The 18,597-nt window shown below is 24.2% G+C and overlaps 4 protein-coding genes across 4 annotated transcripts; 2 read left to right on the top strand and 2 right to left on the bottom strand. All coding sequences in view use genetic code 6, as the record gives it.

Moving 5' to 3' along the window:
* Positions 1 to 795: 795 nt before the first annotated feature.
* TTHERM_00842720 (hypothetical protein) lies at positions 796 to 2,887 on the bottom strand (the record flags this gene model as incomplete). The annotated part of the gene is made up of 1 exon (XM_001027287.3): positions 796 to 2,887. A coding segment is annotated over one exon (2,004 nt), but the record flags the coding sequence as incomplete, so codon positions are not given.
* Positions 2,888 to 4,196: 1,309 nt separating this feature from the next.
* Positions 4,197 to 15,212, top strand: TTHERM_00842700 (HECT domain ubiquitin transferase; the record flags this gene model as incomplete). Its single annotated transcript, XM_001027286.2, has 16 exons — positions 4,197 to 4,256; positions 4,388 to 5,199; positions 5,326 to 6,363; positions 6,463 to 8,132; positions 8,200 to 8,334; positions 8,393 to 10,047; positions 10,108 to 10,295; positions 10,354 to 11,758; positions 11,810 to 13,125; positions 13,179 to 13,517; positions 13,586 to 13,681; positions 13,760 to 14,012; positions 14,088 to 14,406; positions 14,534 to 14,764; positions 14,818 to 14,949; positions 15,013 to 15,212. 16 exons carry the CDS (start codon positions 4,197 to 4,199, stop codon positions 15,210 to 15,212), a joined length of 9,849 nt encoding a protein of 3,282 aa, XP_001027286.2.
* Positions 15,213 to 15,897: 685 nt separating this feature from the next.
* TTHERM_000842699 (hypothetical protein) lies at positions 15,898 to 16,279 on the top strand (the record flags this gene model as incomplete). The annotated part of the gene is made up of 2 exons (XM_012800889.1): positions 15,898 to 15,958; positions 16,041 to 16,279. 2 exons carry the CDS (start codon positions 15,898 to 15,900, stop codon positions 16,277 to 16,279), a joined length of 300 nt encoding a protein of 99 aa, XP_012656343.1.
* Positions 16,280 to 16,986: 707 nt separating this feature from the next.
* On the bottom strand, positions 16,987 to 18,054 carry TTHERM_00842690 (hypothetical protein; the record flags this gene model as incomplete). Its single annotated transcript, XM_001027285.3, has 2 exons — positions 16,987 to 17,432; positions 17,541 to 18,054. 2 exons carry the CDS (start codon positions 18,052 to 18,054, stop codon positions 16,987 to 16,989), a joined length of 960 nt encoding a protein of 319 aa, XP_001027285.2.
* Positions 18,055 to 18,597: the final 543 nt, after the last annotated feature.

The following is an 18,597-nucleotide window of genomic DNA, read 5'->3' as shown; positions in this document are numbered from 1 at the left end:
CCCAAACCCCACCCCAACCCCAACCCCAACCCCAACCCCAACCCCAACCCCAACCCCAACCCCAACCCCGAAACCATTTAAAAAGATATTTTTCAAAACAAAAAAAAATAATTAATACATAAAATTCTTAAAAAATTATTTAAGTTTTATAATAAAATAACAAATATTATTTAAAATATTAAAACTAAATTTTATGAAGATATTTGGAAATCTTACTTCTTCTATTTTCATAATAAGTCTCTCATTTATCTAACTTATTCTTACTTAGTACCATATCTTTTCTGATCCAAAAAAAATATAATCTGCTTACTAGTTGTATATAAATACTATCATAAATACTATAGATAGAAATTCACTCTTAATTAATATTAATAAAATATACTAAATAAAACACAAAACCTAAACAAAACAAAATAATTTAACCTATTTTTACTATCATACTATCTAAAAATAACTCAATCTCCCTTTCTCTTACTCTCGATGACCAACAACAATAATACTCGATTAATAAAATTTTATTTGATTAAATTAAATATTGTAACAAAAACTATTCCTTACTTTAAAAGTATTCATTGATATTAACTAAAAAAATAAATATTTATAAAATTTAAAAATTCAAGAAATAATAAATCAATTAATTTTATTTGTTAACAAATTCATTATTTCTGTTGATGTTTATTTTTTTTAATTATTTTTTTAAATTAATGCAAACAGTATTTTTAGTAAGTCAAAAATATTTTTCTTTATAAATATGTTTTTTTTAATTGAAATGAGTGAATTTTTTTTTTGTATTTTAACAATATTTATAAATAATACAATTTGGTGATAAAATAACATAATAAATATAAGCTTAGATTTAATTATTTTTACAGAAGAAGTTATTCATTTGTTAATGAAACACTATTATAGTTAAGGAATAAATTAGTTTATCAAAGATGTAGGAATTTTTGAGTTATGACCTTTTTGGCTATCATATCCTTGAATAGAATTTTAGCTGTGGTTTAATGATGCTTGCGTCTTTAATTTTCTATGGTTATTACTAAATTTGAAATGGTTATTTTAACTTGAATTCTTTGCTTTATTACTGTGCTGCTATGTGGTTTAGAAATATAAAGAGGCCTAATTGAAATCAGATTCTTATGTTTTTATAGTTAGCATTTAATTTTTTATTAAGAATTACTTCAATTTTTAATTTACAATTTACTCAATCGACTCCTCGTTTTTATCTTACTCAAAATTATGAACAGAATTTAATTTTTGATGTGAACTATTTAACTAATCTTCTGTGGATAATTTTGAAAGTAAATTCTAACTTCTAAAAGTTTGTTTATTAGTATTTGTAAATTTAGGAGATTAAGAATTTTCTTTTATTTTGATGGGACTTTGAATAGTGTCCTTTGATTAGCGAGAAGTATGAGGGAAAAAATGATCTAAATTAGTGGTAGAGAATCTTTGAGTGTTTTTGCTAGATTAAGCTTAATATTAATTTTAAGGAGAAAAAAACTATGCAGAAATTCGCCTTGGTGATTCTAGATAAATTTGTTGTAATTTATTTGAAAAGATAGATCTTTGTATCTTATATTGATCTAATTTTTAATTTACAAGTTATTTAAAATAGTTATTTTGCTACAATCCTAAATTATTAATTTCTTCCATAAATTACTAGTTATTAGGAAGATTTTATATTTCTTGGTAACTTATTTTGTATACTTCTATGTTTTGCGATCTGCACTTTGCGGAATATTATCTAAATTGAGATTTCTCTCCAATAAATTCAAGTCCTATGATGTTTGGTCCTTCAATATAAGTAATTATAGGAGAATGCTTGATACTCATATTACTTATTTCAACTTATCCCTTCAATAGAAAATAGAAATGTGTTGGCTTTTCTGAGTTTTGAAAGTATAGAGCAGAATCTTCAAACAATTACATTTAGTGCGCCCTGTTTGAAATAAGATCAAGCAAATCATAATTTTGTCTAAGACTATATAATTTCTACTATAGAAACTCTATTATCTTTTATTTGTTTTCATAATATTCCGCAAAAAGTATTTGCTATGAATCTGCAGACAAACGGAATATGTGCAAATTTTTCCCAGCTATAAATTTAACTTTACGTTATTTTAACTCATTCTAAATGTAAATTTGTAAGTCTCCTATTTAATTATCTTTGCTAATCAGAAAATCATTTGAGTTTTTACCAAAAGTCATACCTGCCTTAATAAGAGCAAACTCCTTGAATATGCATTCATCTTCTAAGTTAAAATTTTAGCTATACCTAAATAGGTCAGCCCTTAAATATTCTTCCACCAAAACATCAGAAAAATATTTGTGAACTCTCTCTATTTTTTCTATTTCGCTCAGTATTTCTTTTTTTCTTTTGGAGTCAAAAGTTTCTTCATATTCTTTTTTTTTAAGCTGGAGTTTTTTGTGCCAAAATTAATCTTACATTATGCTCCTTTAGCTCCTCTCCTGCAAAGCAATTACTTCTCCTTTTAAGATAAAAAAAGTGTCATTTGTGTTATACTCTGCAATAAACTATCCTTCACTTATTTATTGATATTCGACTAAAGTAGCTAGCTGTTTAATAAATTAGCTTAATTTTTTATTTTAGCTTTAATTATGCACGAACTTAAAATTGTAAAGAATCGAAACCAAGTCTGGAATTGGAGTCCCATCATCTTAAATGTATTGTTATGATTTAATTTTTCTGAGCATAGTTTTACTTAAATTAAAATTAGGATTTTCAAATACTCTCATTTTTTAGTATTAGCTCTTAACCTTTAAATCTAACTCTTGATAACTTTTTTTTTTCTCTCCTAAAAATTTGTTTATTCTTGTTTGCCAAAAATTACTTATTTTAATATAAATTAACTTTATAAATTTGAATTGGATCTTATGCTTATATATATTCAGAGATTGGTTGGTTTTTAATGGTACTAACAGCATACAAAATTGTTTGATCTCAAATTTTGTTGTAAAGGTTATAAATTAAAAAGCGATAACAATCAATCATATTACTTAAATAAAAATATAAAAGAACATGTTATAATCAATGTAAACAATATATCTTCTAAATTGAAATTAATGCTGAAATATTAATATGTATTTCAAAAAGTATTTTATTCTAACAATATTTCGTTCGTTGAAAAGATTTTCAAAATATTTGAGATAGAATTAATTTAATAAGCAAATTAATAAAATAAAAAATCATATAGAAATTATATTGTAAATGTAATATTTTTCAATATGTGTTAAATCAACAAGGCAATTTGCCCGAGTTGGTTAAGGGGGACGACTTAAGATCGCCTGGATGTAATCCGCGTGAGTTCGAATCTCACAGTTGCCAATACTTTTTAGCTATAAATGCAACAATTTAAAAGATAAATTTATTTTTATTAAACACTATTGGTAGATATTATAATTTTATTTTCTATTACAAAAGTTATTTTTTACTTTCATGATTAAATATTTAATTAAATTTTCTATTAATAAATCTATTTAAATTGCTTTGATATGCATCTACTTTATTTATTTTCAATTTAAAAATAATAATTTTTATAAGAGATATTTACTTTCAATAATAAAAAATATGAAAATAGTCAGTCATTTTATAAATTTCATCAGAAAAATAATATTTAATGGCAAAACACCTAAAGCGGAATTATGCATATTTTATAAGAAGATCGGATCTGATTAATCATGATATCATGAGTATTTTTTTACAAATTTTTTTGATAAGATCCAATTCAATTTGATTAAAAAGAATTGCATTTTTTTAGAAATAAAAGTTTATTGATATAGAAATGAATATTAAATTAATTAACTTACCAACTTTCTATCCCTTTTTAAATTAAGTAAATTAGGTTTTATGCTGATTTGATTGAAATTTTATATTTTTCATCAGATAAGAATATTTTTTGCACAATTTCTTTTTTTTCAATAAGATTTGGGTTCTAATAGAATAGATGATGTAGTTTATAAGAAATTGATAATCAACTTTTTAATTATTTTTAATCAGATAAATAGCTTCAAATTAAAACAAAAGAAAGCAAAAGAGAAAGTCATCAGAGATTCATTCATATATATAATTTTAAATATAAACTTTTGCATTTAAAGTATAAAAAGAAATAGAATTTCTTATAAAAAGATTATAAATCCAAAATAGCAAAGATAAAATCAAATAAAAAAGCTGAATGGAGATAGAATAAAGTCATTGTTTGCTCTTCGCTAGGCCTTTTTGGCTTCATAATCAAGTAGTTTGTTTATATTTTATTTATTTACATATTGTAGAATTTCATAATGAGATGGTATACAAAATCTTATTATAAATAATAGCTTTTACTTGAATATGGCTTAATATTAACATTTTTGTATATTTATTTAGGGAGATGATTAGTTAATGAAAGAATACTGCCAATTAAATGAATTTTTTGATTAAAATCTCAAAAAAATCATAGTTTCATTAAAAAAGATTAAAGAGATTCAAATATCCTCATGCGAAAATTGCGTTAAAGAAAATGGTCATGAAAGAAATACCCAAACTATTTAGTAAAATGAACAATCTTAGTAAGCTGATCAAGCATAAAGTATGTAAAATCAGCTAGTTAAGGAATTTAATTTAGAAGATGTTTAAATGTAGATTAGTTAATTAGAATAAGAGTTACTGGAAACACTCCTTTCAGTAGAAAAGCAAAGAAAATATGAAATATAAAAGTTTTATGATGGAAAAAGGCATTCCAATCATTTTTGGAATTATTTTGTGAGAATGGGTGGTATTTTCTAACATTTATAATATTTAAATAGTCTAGAAGTCATTTACAGGATCTATAAATTAGCAAACATGTTTTAGACTGAGATATTATAAGAGAATGTTATAAGCTCCTACTTTGATAATAATAACATTTCATACAATATTTTTGCAAGATTTTATCATTTCTTTATGACTATACATAGCGTTCATGAGGAATATTTAGACAAAATAGCTTTTACAGATGATATGACCATTAGAATAAACATTAAGCGATCATAGATATAAGAGATTGTCGAAAAATAAGAAAATAAATATCTCTCTTGTTATGGGTTAACAAAGCTTATTCTTAGTAGTTAAAATGGGATCAATTTATCCTATTCAGATTATAATCATTCTTTCTTAAGACTTCTACTAGCAGTTATTTATTTGAGGACTAAATAAAATAAGTAAATTTTAAATAGATATGAATATTTTTAACTCATTCATTACATTCATTACAGATAATTAAATAATATCTCTTTAAATAATTAAGAAATCCGTTTTTTAATTTATAAAAAAATATTTAAAATTAGAAAAATATGGAGATAGCTAAGAGCAGTATGTGTATGGAGACATAGAGATAATGTAGCAAAACACAAAAAGTTTAAGGTATCATTTACAGGAGAGTAAGCTGTTGAAGCAAGTATTCCAACAGAATATTTTAACTATCTAAGGTAAATAAAGGAAGAAGGATTTGAAAATGCATAAAATTTAGAAATAGAAGAGTGTCTTAGTCAACATTAGGCTCATTGGCCAGATGAAAACGATTTTCCTAAAATAAAGGGCAGCTTTTTTGAGTTAATCGATAATTACGTCTCTAATTTGAATCATATTTATCCTTCCTTTCTAATAAGAATAATGACCTTGGTTGAGCATGGCATAAATCAAGAAATTTATGCAAGATCACAAAAAATCGAATAAGATTTATAAATAGGATAAAATTTGTAAGTAAAGTTAAGCAAGCTGATTCAAAATATGACAGATAATTTAAATGATGAAAGCACTTATTATAATACTTAGATAATTACATATGAATTACCAGAACTACCAGATAAAGTCAATTTGTATTAGGATATTTTGCAAAACTTATGTATCAAACTCATATTTGAAAAGTAATTTTATAGAAAAAGCTTAGGATGGTATTTATTCTACAAGGATGCTAATAAAAGATCCAAACAGTAGCAAATTATGGAAATAATTGATAAAATTTATGCACAAAAAGAACTCTATTATATAGGTGTCTAAATCTATAGCGATTTTGTTTACAATTTTGAGAGCTGCTACTCGATATAAACAATAAATAAAATAATTGAAATGATTGAATATTGTTCTTTAAAGAAATACCTTATATCAAGAAACTTTAATTTTAAATGCTTAGAAATTTTAGTTGAGAGATTTGCTCTTGATAAATAAATGAAATTAAGATTAGCTTATCTTATAAATCGTTGTATTTTAGTTGTCAATTAAAAGATAAAAGATAAAGCAAATATTAATTGTTTGATAGAATCAAGAGCACCTCTCTTTATTTAAGACCTTTTTGATTTTTTAGATCAGATTTCTATTTCCCCAGAGTATTTATTTAATTAAATTTTAAAATATTAATTTTTTAATAAATATTTATTTATATTTATATTCGAAAAGTTCTTTAAATATTATTTTTAATTAAATAGCGTGAATCAAATTTATTAAGATTTTGCAAAGAGATGGGTTCTAAGTATGACTAGTTAGCTATTACTTTAGATTTCAAATAATAGATCTGCAATTACTGAAGATAATGTTAGAGGCATTCTTGAAAAATTCTCAAATTATTTCACAGACAAAAGAAATAATGAATTCATTAATGCTCTTAACGAATTTATGCCTAAAGAACTACTCCATAGAAATATCATCAAAGTAGCATATTAAATGATCAAGGAGAAAGAAAAAGATTGCTTAAGCAAAAGATAATTTTTATACTGCCTTATCAAATATTGTATACCTATGCAAAAAATTTTAGAGGAAGATTTTTTAAATGAACTAAAAAATGATGCATCTATAATTTCAGAAAGATATCTTTTGAAATCTCTAGTTGTGATATGCTAAAAATTTCAATTTGAACACATAACCTCTTCTATATACCCATTATTACTATAGAATAAAAGCATAGACTTAAATTTACTGTTGAGAAATGTAAGAAATAGCTCTGAAATGAACTAAATATTTCTTAATATAAAGCATGCATCTATTTTGAAGTCTAAATACATTAATAAAAAAGAAATTATTAAAGATATTATACTTTTGTAACCCAACAATTTGAAAGGCGAGGTTCTACTTCTTCTCCAACCTATGACTAGCTCTTTCTTATAAAACTTACAATCTGCTATCCGATAAATTCTTAAGGATCACTAAGGACTCGCCACCAAACATAGTTAAATAGCAAATATGATAAATAAAACTAAAAATTATGAATTAAATCTAAAAAAATGTGAAAAAAGTATTACAATACTAAAGCATCAATAAGATATGGTGTAATAGTTAATTGAGTTGCTTCTCTCTTAAGAACATGCAATAAATGATGTTATATCTTTTATCATACTTTACACTGAGCTATTGTATAAAGATACTAAAACAAGATAAGCTTTCTACGTTGTATTTATTAAGTAGTGTCTTCCTTATTTAAAATACAATCTTGGCGAGAAATATAAGTAATTCCCTTCTTTTAATGTCAACAATTGTCCTTTAATAAAATAGATTGAAACCTTAGAAGAAGAAAAATCTGATATCTAACCTTAGTCTTTGCTATAAATAAAATGCAATTCTCTAGACTATTTTATGCAGCTCATTGAGAATTTAGGCTAACACTCAAATATAAATTTAAAAATGAATTATTTCAGTTCATTTGAAGAGCTAGTTGAATGTGAAATTAATGGGAAAGAAATAGACTCTAAGTAAATTAAATATTTATCAAGATATCTCATTAGCATGAGAGAAAGTGTGAGCTATTCTAATATATTTTAAGCCTTTGAAATAATACACTAAAGTGTATAATAAAAATAGGTAGAAACACAAACACCACTGTTTGTACATGATATAGGATTGTGTATTTTAACTCTTGCTTTGAAAATATTTATGAAATAACAAAATAAATCTAAAAACGATTTAAATGATGAATTCCCAGAAATATAAAAAATATTTAAAGTTATTGAAATTATTCTTGAAATATGTCCTTCTGAAAGAAGATTTTATTCTATGATTTACTATATCCTTGAGTCTTAATTCTAATTCGAAACTAACTTCATAAAAGCAAACATAGAATTACGCTTTAAAAACCTATTTTATGAAGCTAATTCCTTCGTATTTAGTAATTTATTTTCAATTTTCATTTATTTATTTACTTATAATAAATAATTTTTATTTTCTCAAAAAAGATTCTTTTACAATTTTGGAATTCTCAAAAAAATTAGCAGAGGTAGATTTATATTAATATCCTATTGAATATTTTAATGTTTTAGTCTCTATGTTTACTTACAACTAGAAGGATTTGACAATCAAATTGTCTGAAAGTAAAAATTTTCAAAATTTGAAATATTCTTATTTAGGTTTTATTATTTTTATAAAAAGATATCCTTCCTGAGTTTTAATTTTCAGATTATACAGGAAGTTAAGTAGGACTATTTGAAGAAATACTTGAAAAGTTTATTAAAACAAAAAGCGATTTTTATTTATGCTTCATTGCTGAAATATGTAGAAAATATCCTACTTATCTCAAAAATTTAGTTTAATGGAGATACACTGATGAAAAAGATATTTTTGATTTCATTTTAGAAAATTAAATAAATTTCAATTATAATTTAGGAGTATTTTTAAATTTGTTATGCAATTAAAACTACTCATTTTTCATGCTAGAAAATGGATTGATACAAGGTACTACTGGAAATGTAATCCCTGCCCTTATAGGAAGAACCCTTGATTTTATTTCAAAATGCTAGTTAAATTCAGAAAAAGATTCGTTCACACTTTAAGGAGCTCTCAATGTGCTTAAATATTTAAAGCCAAAGTTTACCTATTTAGATCACATGAAAACAATAATAACTTTTATTGATTTTGTTAGTAAGTAAAAAACACTTTAAATTCTTACTCTTCTTGAACGTCTTGGTATTTTATCAGATATTTAAGCTAGTTTAAAGATAGTATCTGCTTCAGAACTAGGTGATTACAAGCATGCAAAGTATTTCTTCTTTAGGAATATTTAAAAGTTTTTAACTGAAGAGAACAGAATGAAATCGATTTAATTTACAAAAGAACTCAAGGAAAAATTATAATACTGTAGAACATAAGATAACTACAATCTTCCGATTTTAAGTAATATAACCGGATCTCCCAAGAACTAAAAAGATGAGCCCTTAAACATACCACAAAATATTAAAAATGGACTAAAACTGAGATATTTTACTGATAAAATGAATAATAAAATTTAAATAACATATTCTAGAGAAGATTTATCAACTTATGAGCAAGATCTAATAAAATATAACTTAGACTTTAGCTAATCAGATGAGTACTACATCATTCAATTTATTAGCTAAGTTAAAAAGAATTAAAGAGCTTTTGATGGTATTGATGGAGATGTTAATTTTAAAAGAGTTGTTCTAGAAGCTTTAGATATATAAGGTCTCTCTGAAAATGAAAAGAAATTTGAAACAATAATTACATAAATATTCAAACTTAGCTTAAAACAAAAAACTTCATAGCCTGCATCTAATACAAAATTATCAGATAGATAAATACCAGATAGCTCAAGTTTGGCCTAAGAACTTGATGAAAAATTCAAAACAGTGAAAAAAATAAAAGAGAGATTAGAATAGGAAAGTGCAGCAAATCAAAAAGAAGCTTAAGAAAAAATTGATGAACAGCAAAATGGGTTATTAGAAGATATTGAAGAGCAACAAAAAAAATTAGAATAATAAAAGTAAGAATTGATCAAGTAATATGACCAGCTTCTGCAAGATAGCTTGAAATAGTAGCATGTTATTAAGAAGTTGTCTGCAGATTTTACCAATCATAAAAAACCTCAAAGGAGATAATTTTTATTTGATTCATACAACTTTCCAAACAACTCTCTAACTCTTTACTAAATAGACGAAGAAACATTTTATAATGCATCTCATAACGAAAAAATAAGGCTCTTAAATGAAGGAAAGTAAACTCTTCATCAAAAAAATCTTCTAAAAAAGCTTAAAATTGCTGTTTAGAGAGAATAGTATTCATTGAAAAAGGTAATTAATTTTATTCTTTTATTACATTTTATTTATTCAAAAATTAAATAAAATTTATAGTTTATTTCAAAGATGTAAAATGAGAAATTAGCAGAAAAGCTTGATTTATAAAGCTAATTTGATGCAAATTTTGAAAGCTTCATGTCTATTTGCAATGAACATGAAAAATAGGCTATTCTACTCACATTCGACTAAAGGTACCTCAAATAACTACCTGAAAAATGGAGGAATGAAGCAAATAAAATAAGGTAACATACATATTTAAAATTTAGCATAAATTATAATTTATCTGCTTAATTTTATCAGGAAACAACACATGAATAAAGGCGAAGAAATAAAATTATAAGAAAGCGAAGAGGAAGAGGAGAAGAATTCTAAAGAAGAAGAAAAGGATTTCCCAAGCTATCTTACAAGAATTAAGAGAAATGTTGAAGATATTCCTAAGAGAAACTCTAATTCTTAAGAATCCTAATAGAATAAAAGGTAATAAAATGAAAAGGAGGATAATTCTGTCATTTAAGATAAACTATTTTCTCGCCATGAAGATATAGAATATGATGAAGAATAAGATGATAATTTGGAAGATAATTAAATTTAAGATGGCTTTGAGGATAGAATATGCTTAGAAGTTGATGAAGGAATACAATAAATTCATAAATCTTTGAGAAGCAGCGAAATGAAGCAAAGGCAAAAGACTTCTATAGAAGTAGAATAAATAAGCAGCGAAATAGCCTCTTTGAAATAAGCGAGCTTAGAAATGTAAAAATAATTTGAAGCTGCTGTGTTTGATGGTTCTCCACATTTGTTTGCTAATTTAAAAAATACAAATATTTCAGTTTTTTCAAGCCAAATGGACACTTAAAACTAAATAGAAAAAAATAGCAATAACCTAGAGGGGAGCATAAAAAATTTAGGACTTGTATAGTCTTAAGATAGTAATTAAAAAGAGTAAAAGATTGAGTAATCTCAGATAAGTATTGAAAAAATTATACCACAGTAAGTTAGCAGCTTAGAATAAAAAATAAATGATAATGAATAATAAGCAAAGAACCAACAAGAAGAAAAAATAAAGAATAATGATTCAAATGAAAAAAATTAGCTTTCATAAGAAGAGCAGCTATTGTAAATGTAAAACGAAAAAGCAATGTAAGAGTTGTAAATTTAATAGTAAAAATTGCTTATTCAAAAGTAGATTGAGGAATAAGAAAGAATGGCAAGGTAAATATATGAACAAGAGCAAGAGATTGTAAACAATTAAAAAGATGACTACTATGATTACGAAGATTTTGATGCTATCAATTAACAGCTAATATTGGATTAGATATCAAAAGAAAGAGAAGAAAGAGAGTTAAAAAAATAACAATTATTATTGCAGTAACTGGAGGAATAGAAAAAATAAGTGGAAGATGGTGATAAAATACAATAAAATAGCTCTGAAAATTCTTCTGCAGAGTCGAATTTGACAGAAGAAGAGAAATATTTACAAAAGAATTTTTCTCAAAGCTTGCCCTATTCTTAGGAAAAAGAGAAGAAATACTCAAGCATCGACTTCTATCTTAAATCTTTGTATGTGGACAGCAATTTCTTTTTAAATATTTTAAGACTGCTTATCAACAGAGGATTGGATGAGTATTAAGAATACTAAAATAATTACCTTGAAATATTATACATTCTCTCTTTTAATCCATTCAACAACTACAAAGTTGTTTAAGTAAATAATTTTTTATTTGAAAATATTTTTTTAATTTATTTATTATAATAGATTTTAAAAGGAATGACTGTGGGTATAATTTAGAATTAAATTTAAGATAAAAATACTTAGTATAAAGTAAAAACTCACTATTTAAAGTAATACTTTAAATATGAGAGTGATGAGAAAAAAGCTAATAATTAATAGTGTTTTAATGTATTTTAGCTTACTCAATCAATATTAGATTATGAGATATTCAACTGGTATTATTTTGTACTTTATGTCAATAAAGAAAACTAATTTGAAGAAACTTTTAAGTGGAACTACTCTATCTTAGAAAAGAACATAAAATATGATGAGAGTTTGATAAAACTTGCAATAAGAAAAGAAGATGAACATTCAGATATTATGGCAATGAATTCTTGGGATTTTTCCTTAATTAATTTATTAGAAAAAAATATTCATTCAATTATAGAAACTCAACATGTTATAGAGAAGTCAGATGATTATTCAGTTTCAATAACTTAACTTAGATAAAATTATGATGCTACTTTCAATTTAATTTTAAAATTTTTAGGTAAATTTAATATCTCCACTAATTTGTATAGAAAAATAACTTCTAAGCTAGGTGGATATACCTAGAGCTAACAACAAAATCAATAAGCTGATAATAACCTAGAAAAAACCACTGCTACTATTTCAGCAGAAACATATCCAGAGATGAAATTTTAAATTAATGTAAGCAATTCTTTCTTCGAAGCCTACTACACTTATAGCTTTCATTTGAAAGGAAGCAGGAAAACTAGTTTGAAGAAAATGAATAACATTTTATATGATTTGCTGCGTAAAAAAATGATTGAAAATTATGAGTCTTTTGAAAATATGTCTCTCCAGATTCTCAAAATTAACAGAGAAGTGATTAATCCTTAAATAATCTCTTGTAATTAGTTTGTAAAAAATTATAGAAAACTTGCTTAAGAATAAAACTAACTTAAGAATTTGAATGGCACTGAGGAAATTGCTTAGTCTAAAAGATACATTTTCCATAATACTATGGAGAAAAACTACGAAAATATGTTTTTCTAGTTAGGAACTTTGAGAAGGACAATAAAAAACCTTATTGAAATTTTTAATGAAATGTTTGAGGTCTAATGCAAACTTGACTTAGAAAAAGAATATGAATTAAGAAAATCTGAAGATGGCCAGACAAAAGCTAACGAGTGGTTAGATTAGCAAAAGAAGGAATTAAGAAAAGAGCTTTTGTAAAAATTATAATAAGTATGGATGAGCTAATTAAAAGACTTGTATGTTTATTTATATGAAATATTATACCAATCTATTCAATTAATGTCTGAAAAGTTAGATTCATCGAAGTTCACTTATGACAGGTAGATTTTTTGTTTTTTTGGTAATTTTTTTACTTAAATTTTTTAAAAAAAAGATTTAACTTAAGTGTTAAAAGTGTTGTTGTTCTATATGATTTTTTCTATTCAGACAATATGAAGTTAAATGTTGAAGAAGATGCAGAAATGCAATCTAGTACTCATATCCATTAATTTAAAGAGCCTTTAGTAACGAAGCACTCTTCAAAAGAAGCCGATTCTGCATTAAATAGTGAGATTGATTAAGACTAAAATAAGTCCTTGTCAGATCACCTAAATAAATAATTCTCTTAAGTACTCAATACTGATCTAGAATAAATTAATTTAAGTGATCTCTACTTCATCATTGAATAAAAATTCATAGGTTTAATTGTTCTCTTCATTGAAACCAGTGAGAGGTAAATAAAAAAATAAATAAATTTCACTTTTTAAAATTCCAAAAACTATTTTTTTTTGTAATAATCAGAAAAAAGAAGTGGTTGGAATTCATGAAAAAAGTTGGTCACTTAAAAATTAGAGAAAATAAAAACCTTTCTATGGAATTTAAAATGAGCTATTTAAAGTAATTGAAAATTGTTTAACTTTCTTAGAATATGCATTTATTTATTTATTTACTAATTATTCTAACAATAATTCTTAGGATTGTCTGTGAAATAGAAGCAAATAAAAAAAAGAAGACAAAGCATTATGGTTTTGACTATTATGGAGACTTTTAGCCTGAAATCAGACTAAACATTAACCGTGATGAAATCTGGATGTCAACTATTGCAGAACTTTCAAAATAGGATTCTGCAAGCTTAGTTCATTAACAGTTAATTATAAACTTTGAAGGAGAGGCAGGAATTGACTAAGGTGGTATGGCACGTGAGTGGATTAATTTAGCTCTAAAAGATGTAATTTAATTAATTATTTTAAATTTATTTGAGCTATTTAAATTAATTTTAATAAAAAATAAATAAATAAACTAGGTCCTTGATCCAAGGAAAGGGTTATTCGCATTAAGCTCTAACAAAATAACTCTCTAGCCAAACCCATTGAGCTGCATAATACCTGATTATCTCCTTCATTTTAGATTTGCAGGTAGATTAGTAGGATTAGCACTAACCAACAAGATAGATTTCGAAATAGATCTAACAAGGTCCTTCCTAAAGCATATTCTAAGAAAGCAATTGTGTGTTTCAGACTATGAAGATATTGATCCTAAAACAGCCAAAAATCTGCTTTGGATGTTAGAAAATGATGTAACAGGAAGCGATTTGACCTATACAATTACTTAAGATATTCTGGGTAATTTAAATTAAAATAAAAACATTAAAAATTTGAATTAAATAATTTTAAAATAAACAAAGATTACATTATAAAAAAAAAAAAATATTTTAAATTAAAATTGCAATAAAATATTTATATTAAAAAGGAATAAGGGTAGAAAAAGATTTAATTAAAAATGGAAATAAAATAGAGATTAATAATTAAAACAAAGTTTAATTTGTTAAAGATTATCTTCATTACAAGATGACTTCAGAAATATAGCAATAGCTAGAGTCATTTATTAGCGGATTTTATGATGTTGTTCATCCTTCAGCTTTAGTTTTCTTCGATGAAAGAGACTTAGGGCTCAGATTAGCTGGCTCTAAAAAAATAGATAGTAAATTTAGAAGATATTTTAAATTATTAAATGAATTTATTTTAATACAATAGTTGAAGACATGAAAAAAAATACTAAGTACTCTGGTAATTACGATTAAGATTCTCATTAAATAAAATGGCTTTGGGAAGTTTTAGAGCAATTTGATGAAGAAATGAAATAATCATTCATATTTTTCTTAACAGGTAAATTAATGAATTAAACTTAAATAGTTGTAGATAGAATATTTAATTTTCAATAAAAATTAGGCGCTTTCAAAGTTCCATTTGGTGGTTTTGAGTAAAATCCTATTGAAGTATATGACAAATTAGGTAACACTAATTCACTTCCTATAGCTCACACGTGCTTCAATAAATTAGAATTACCAGCTTATTAAAGCAAAAATTAACTCAAAGAAAAATTAACCTAAGCGATCCTTGAAGGTCATAAAGGATTTCACATTAGTTGAAAAATTCAATTCCATTTTAAATATAATTAAAAAATTTATATTTTAAAATTATTTTAATTTTGTTAAAATTTATAACAATTCTTATGTAGATAAAATTAGAATTCAATTTAAATAAATTTTAATCAATTTCATAATAAAATAATTTGTTTATTTTAATCTCACTTATGTTAAATTACTATCTTTTAAGACAAATATATCAAACAATATTATTTTTAATTTTATTTTCCTGTTTATACTATTGATTAATGCAGATTCTTACATTAGTTTTATCTCATTATTAAGATTGAAAATTTATGAACAAAAACTCTTTTATCTCTTAAAATTTGTTGTTGAAAATAAATATTAAATAATCAATTATAAAGAGAACTGAGAGTAAAATATAAACAAAGTTATGTATAATTAGATAATAGACAAGTTCGAAGTTAAAAATGAGAATAGAAAATAAGTGTAGTATTTATTCAATTAGTTTTAAGCAAAGTTGTAGCTTTATTTATTTATTTATTTCTTAATTTATGATAATAACCTATTGTTAAATTTTTAAACTCTCTAAATTAGAAAAAATGTTTATATAAAAGTGTAAAATTAGAGTTGAGAAAAGGCAAATTATGATAATAAATGTTGAGAATAATATTAAAGGAACTAACAAAATTAAAAGGAAAAAATTGAATATAAAACACACTTTTGAATGATATAATTTATGATCAGAAAGTACTTGACAATAGAGAAACTAACCACTTGCAGTAGAGGCAAAATTTTCACACTATTTATTTATTATATAATGCTTACCTTAACTTGGTCTATTTCTTTTTTCTATATGAATAAATTCAGATTTTCTCAAGAGTTTGAAATAGAAAAAAGCTGAGATAAAATCAAACTCAAAGCTAAGAAATTAGGATTAGGTTAAAAATTTAACTATGTAAGTATTAAAGAATTAGTTTTTTTTATAGAGAATTTTAAATATGAATGAGTCATAGTTATTTGAAATTATACTTAAGGGTTTTTAAATATCTATCCTAAGTCCTAGAATATATAATAAATAAATTTTATATGCTTTTTTTTTTCTTTGAAAACTTAGCCTTAGAATGAATTAAAAAATGAATTGGAAAGTAATTGTTTTATTTTGAGAATTAATTAAAAAAATTATATTCGTTGCTTATAAATAATTAATAAATATATAAAATAAAATACTTAATATATATTTACAAATATGGTGATGATTAACAATATATACATGAAATAATATTTATATAATAAACTACATTAGAGTACTTAATTATGTTGAGTTATTAAGTTTATGTTATGATATTAAATGTTTGTTTGATTGTTTTATGATATGATATGGTTTGATGGATGATTGATATAGGTTTTTATTTTGTTTTTGAAAAAAGTTAATTCTAAAGTTCTAATTTTTTCTTTATTGTAATAATGGGGATGGATTTATATAGGGAATATGATCAAGTTGATAAAGAGAGAAACTTTATATTTCCTTTTTTTATTTAATATTTGTGTTTTGTGTTTGTTTTTGTTTGTTTTGCTTGTTGCTCTAAAAATATAAACATGGTTTGATTTTTTTTAATGCCTAAGAATAGATAGATAGTTTTCTATTTTTTTCCTTTTGATGAGTTTTTGGAAAGAAGAAGGTCATATAAATTCTTAATATAGTCTATATTTTATTAGCAAATAAATTGTTTGTTTTTTTTGGTTTAGATTTTGTTTTAAGCTTTGGATAATTGATTAAAGCTTTTTGGGGAGATAGATGAATGGAAATGATTCATCACTTCCACTTCTTTAAGAGATACTCAATGTCTCTTGAGGATATAATGAAATGTTTGATGAACTAGATGTGAATATCTCTGTTTTAGATATTACTGTTTTTCAAAAGATAGGTTAACGCGTACTATTCTTCAAAAAATATCTGAAACAGTTTATTCAAAATGTTTTTGAAATTTTAGATTCTAATGTTGTCCTAATTTTTGATATTTAAAGCCTTATAGATTTCTTTCTTTTAGTCAAGCTTCACAGATTAATTAATCCAGTTTCTGAATTCAAAGTGAGTTATTCTATTTTCTTTAAGAATATCTTGGATTCTAGAATTCAAAGGACTTTTTGAGTCGATCAAATAGTTTTTGAAACCAAGGCCAATATTTTTTACTACATTTTTGTGTTAGCTCTGTCTATTTTTGGCAGAATTAGCTGATCTGTGATAGGAAGATTCATCATCTTTTTATTTAGAAAAAATATTATTAGTAAAATTAAATATTTAATTCTCAGGAAAATATTTGATTTTTTTCCTTAATTAAGAAAAAATATTTAAATTAAATTTTTTACTTTAATTTTTTGAAGCAGATACAGCAGATTCAGAGCTAATATTTTAGCTGTCTTCATTTCTGAAGTCTTTGCTAGAAGAACTGCTTTTTGAGTAGCCAATGGAATTATCATGAGCTGATGAATCAGAAGAAACAGATTGAGAGCGGTTTGATTAATGTTTGTTAATAGACTACTATGATCTCAATTAAATTGGCTAATATTAAGTGAAATTCTACTATTGGCTGTAGTCTTCTTAATTGTATTATTTTTCTGAGCTCATAAATTCTTCGAATTCATTTTTTAATGGCATTTCATGCGCATTGATATATGGATTTAAATATTCGTACTATTCATATTCGCAAAGCTTATTGTATTATTCCTCGTCGCTAAAGCGACTATTAAAGATTTATCCCAAATCTTAATCGTTATTGTTGTTCATAGACCTGCTGATGTAATTATTTTAATTCCAGTCGTACGATTCTATATTGTATTCTGAATGATAGTATTTTTCGGAGTTCATTGTTATTTGCAGCATTAAGAGTTTTATTATGTTTTTTTAAGGGAGATTGAAAATGTTATTTTCAATTGAGTTTTTGTTATGAAATGTAAATCAATTTAAATTAGTTGTTTATTAAATAATTATCTAAAATTTTAATGAATTCAATCAAATTTACGCATTTAAAAGAAGAAGAGCTATTAAATTGTCTATTACATCTCAATACAAAATCAGCGATAGATATCCTAAAAATTAGTGCGATATTTCGAAAGGAAAAATTATAATAATTCTTCTTCATTTAATTTTTCGGCTCATATCTCTAGCGTCATATTTCATAAGAAAATGAAAACAGATTTAAATCGAACACAGAGTGTTTTGTTATTATTGATATAAATATTTCTAAAAAAAAACATTAATAGCATAGCAAAATTGGACAATAAGATTTATCTACTAATCATCCTATTTTTAGAGTTTTTTTAAATCTCAAAATTATTTCTTAAATAAAAACAATACTTTATTTTAGCTTTTTACAATTCAAAACTCTGATTTATAGAACTCATTTGTAATTTTTGAATCGGCTCA

The sequence above is a fragment of the Tetrahymena thermophila genome (assembly GCF_000189635.1).
Source record: "Tetrahymena thermophila SB210 genomic scaffold scf_8253894, whole genome shotgun sequence".
In the NCBI taxonomy this organism is placed as follows: domain Eukaryota; phylum Ciliophora; class Oligohymenophorea; order Hymenostomatida; family Tetrahymenidae; genus Tetrahymena; species Tetrahymena thermophila.
Note: the sequence above shows the minus strand (reverse complement) of the source record. Positions and strands in the feature narration are given on the sequence as shown.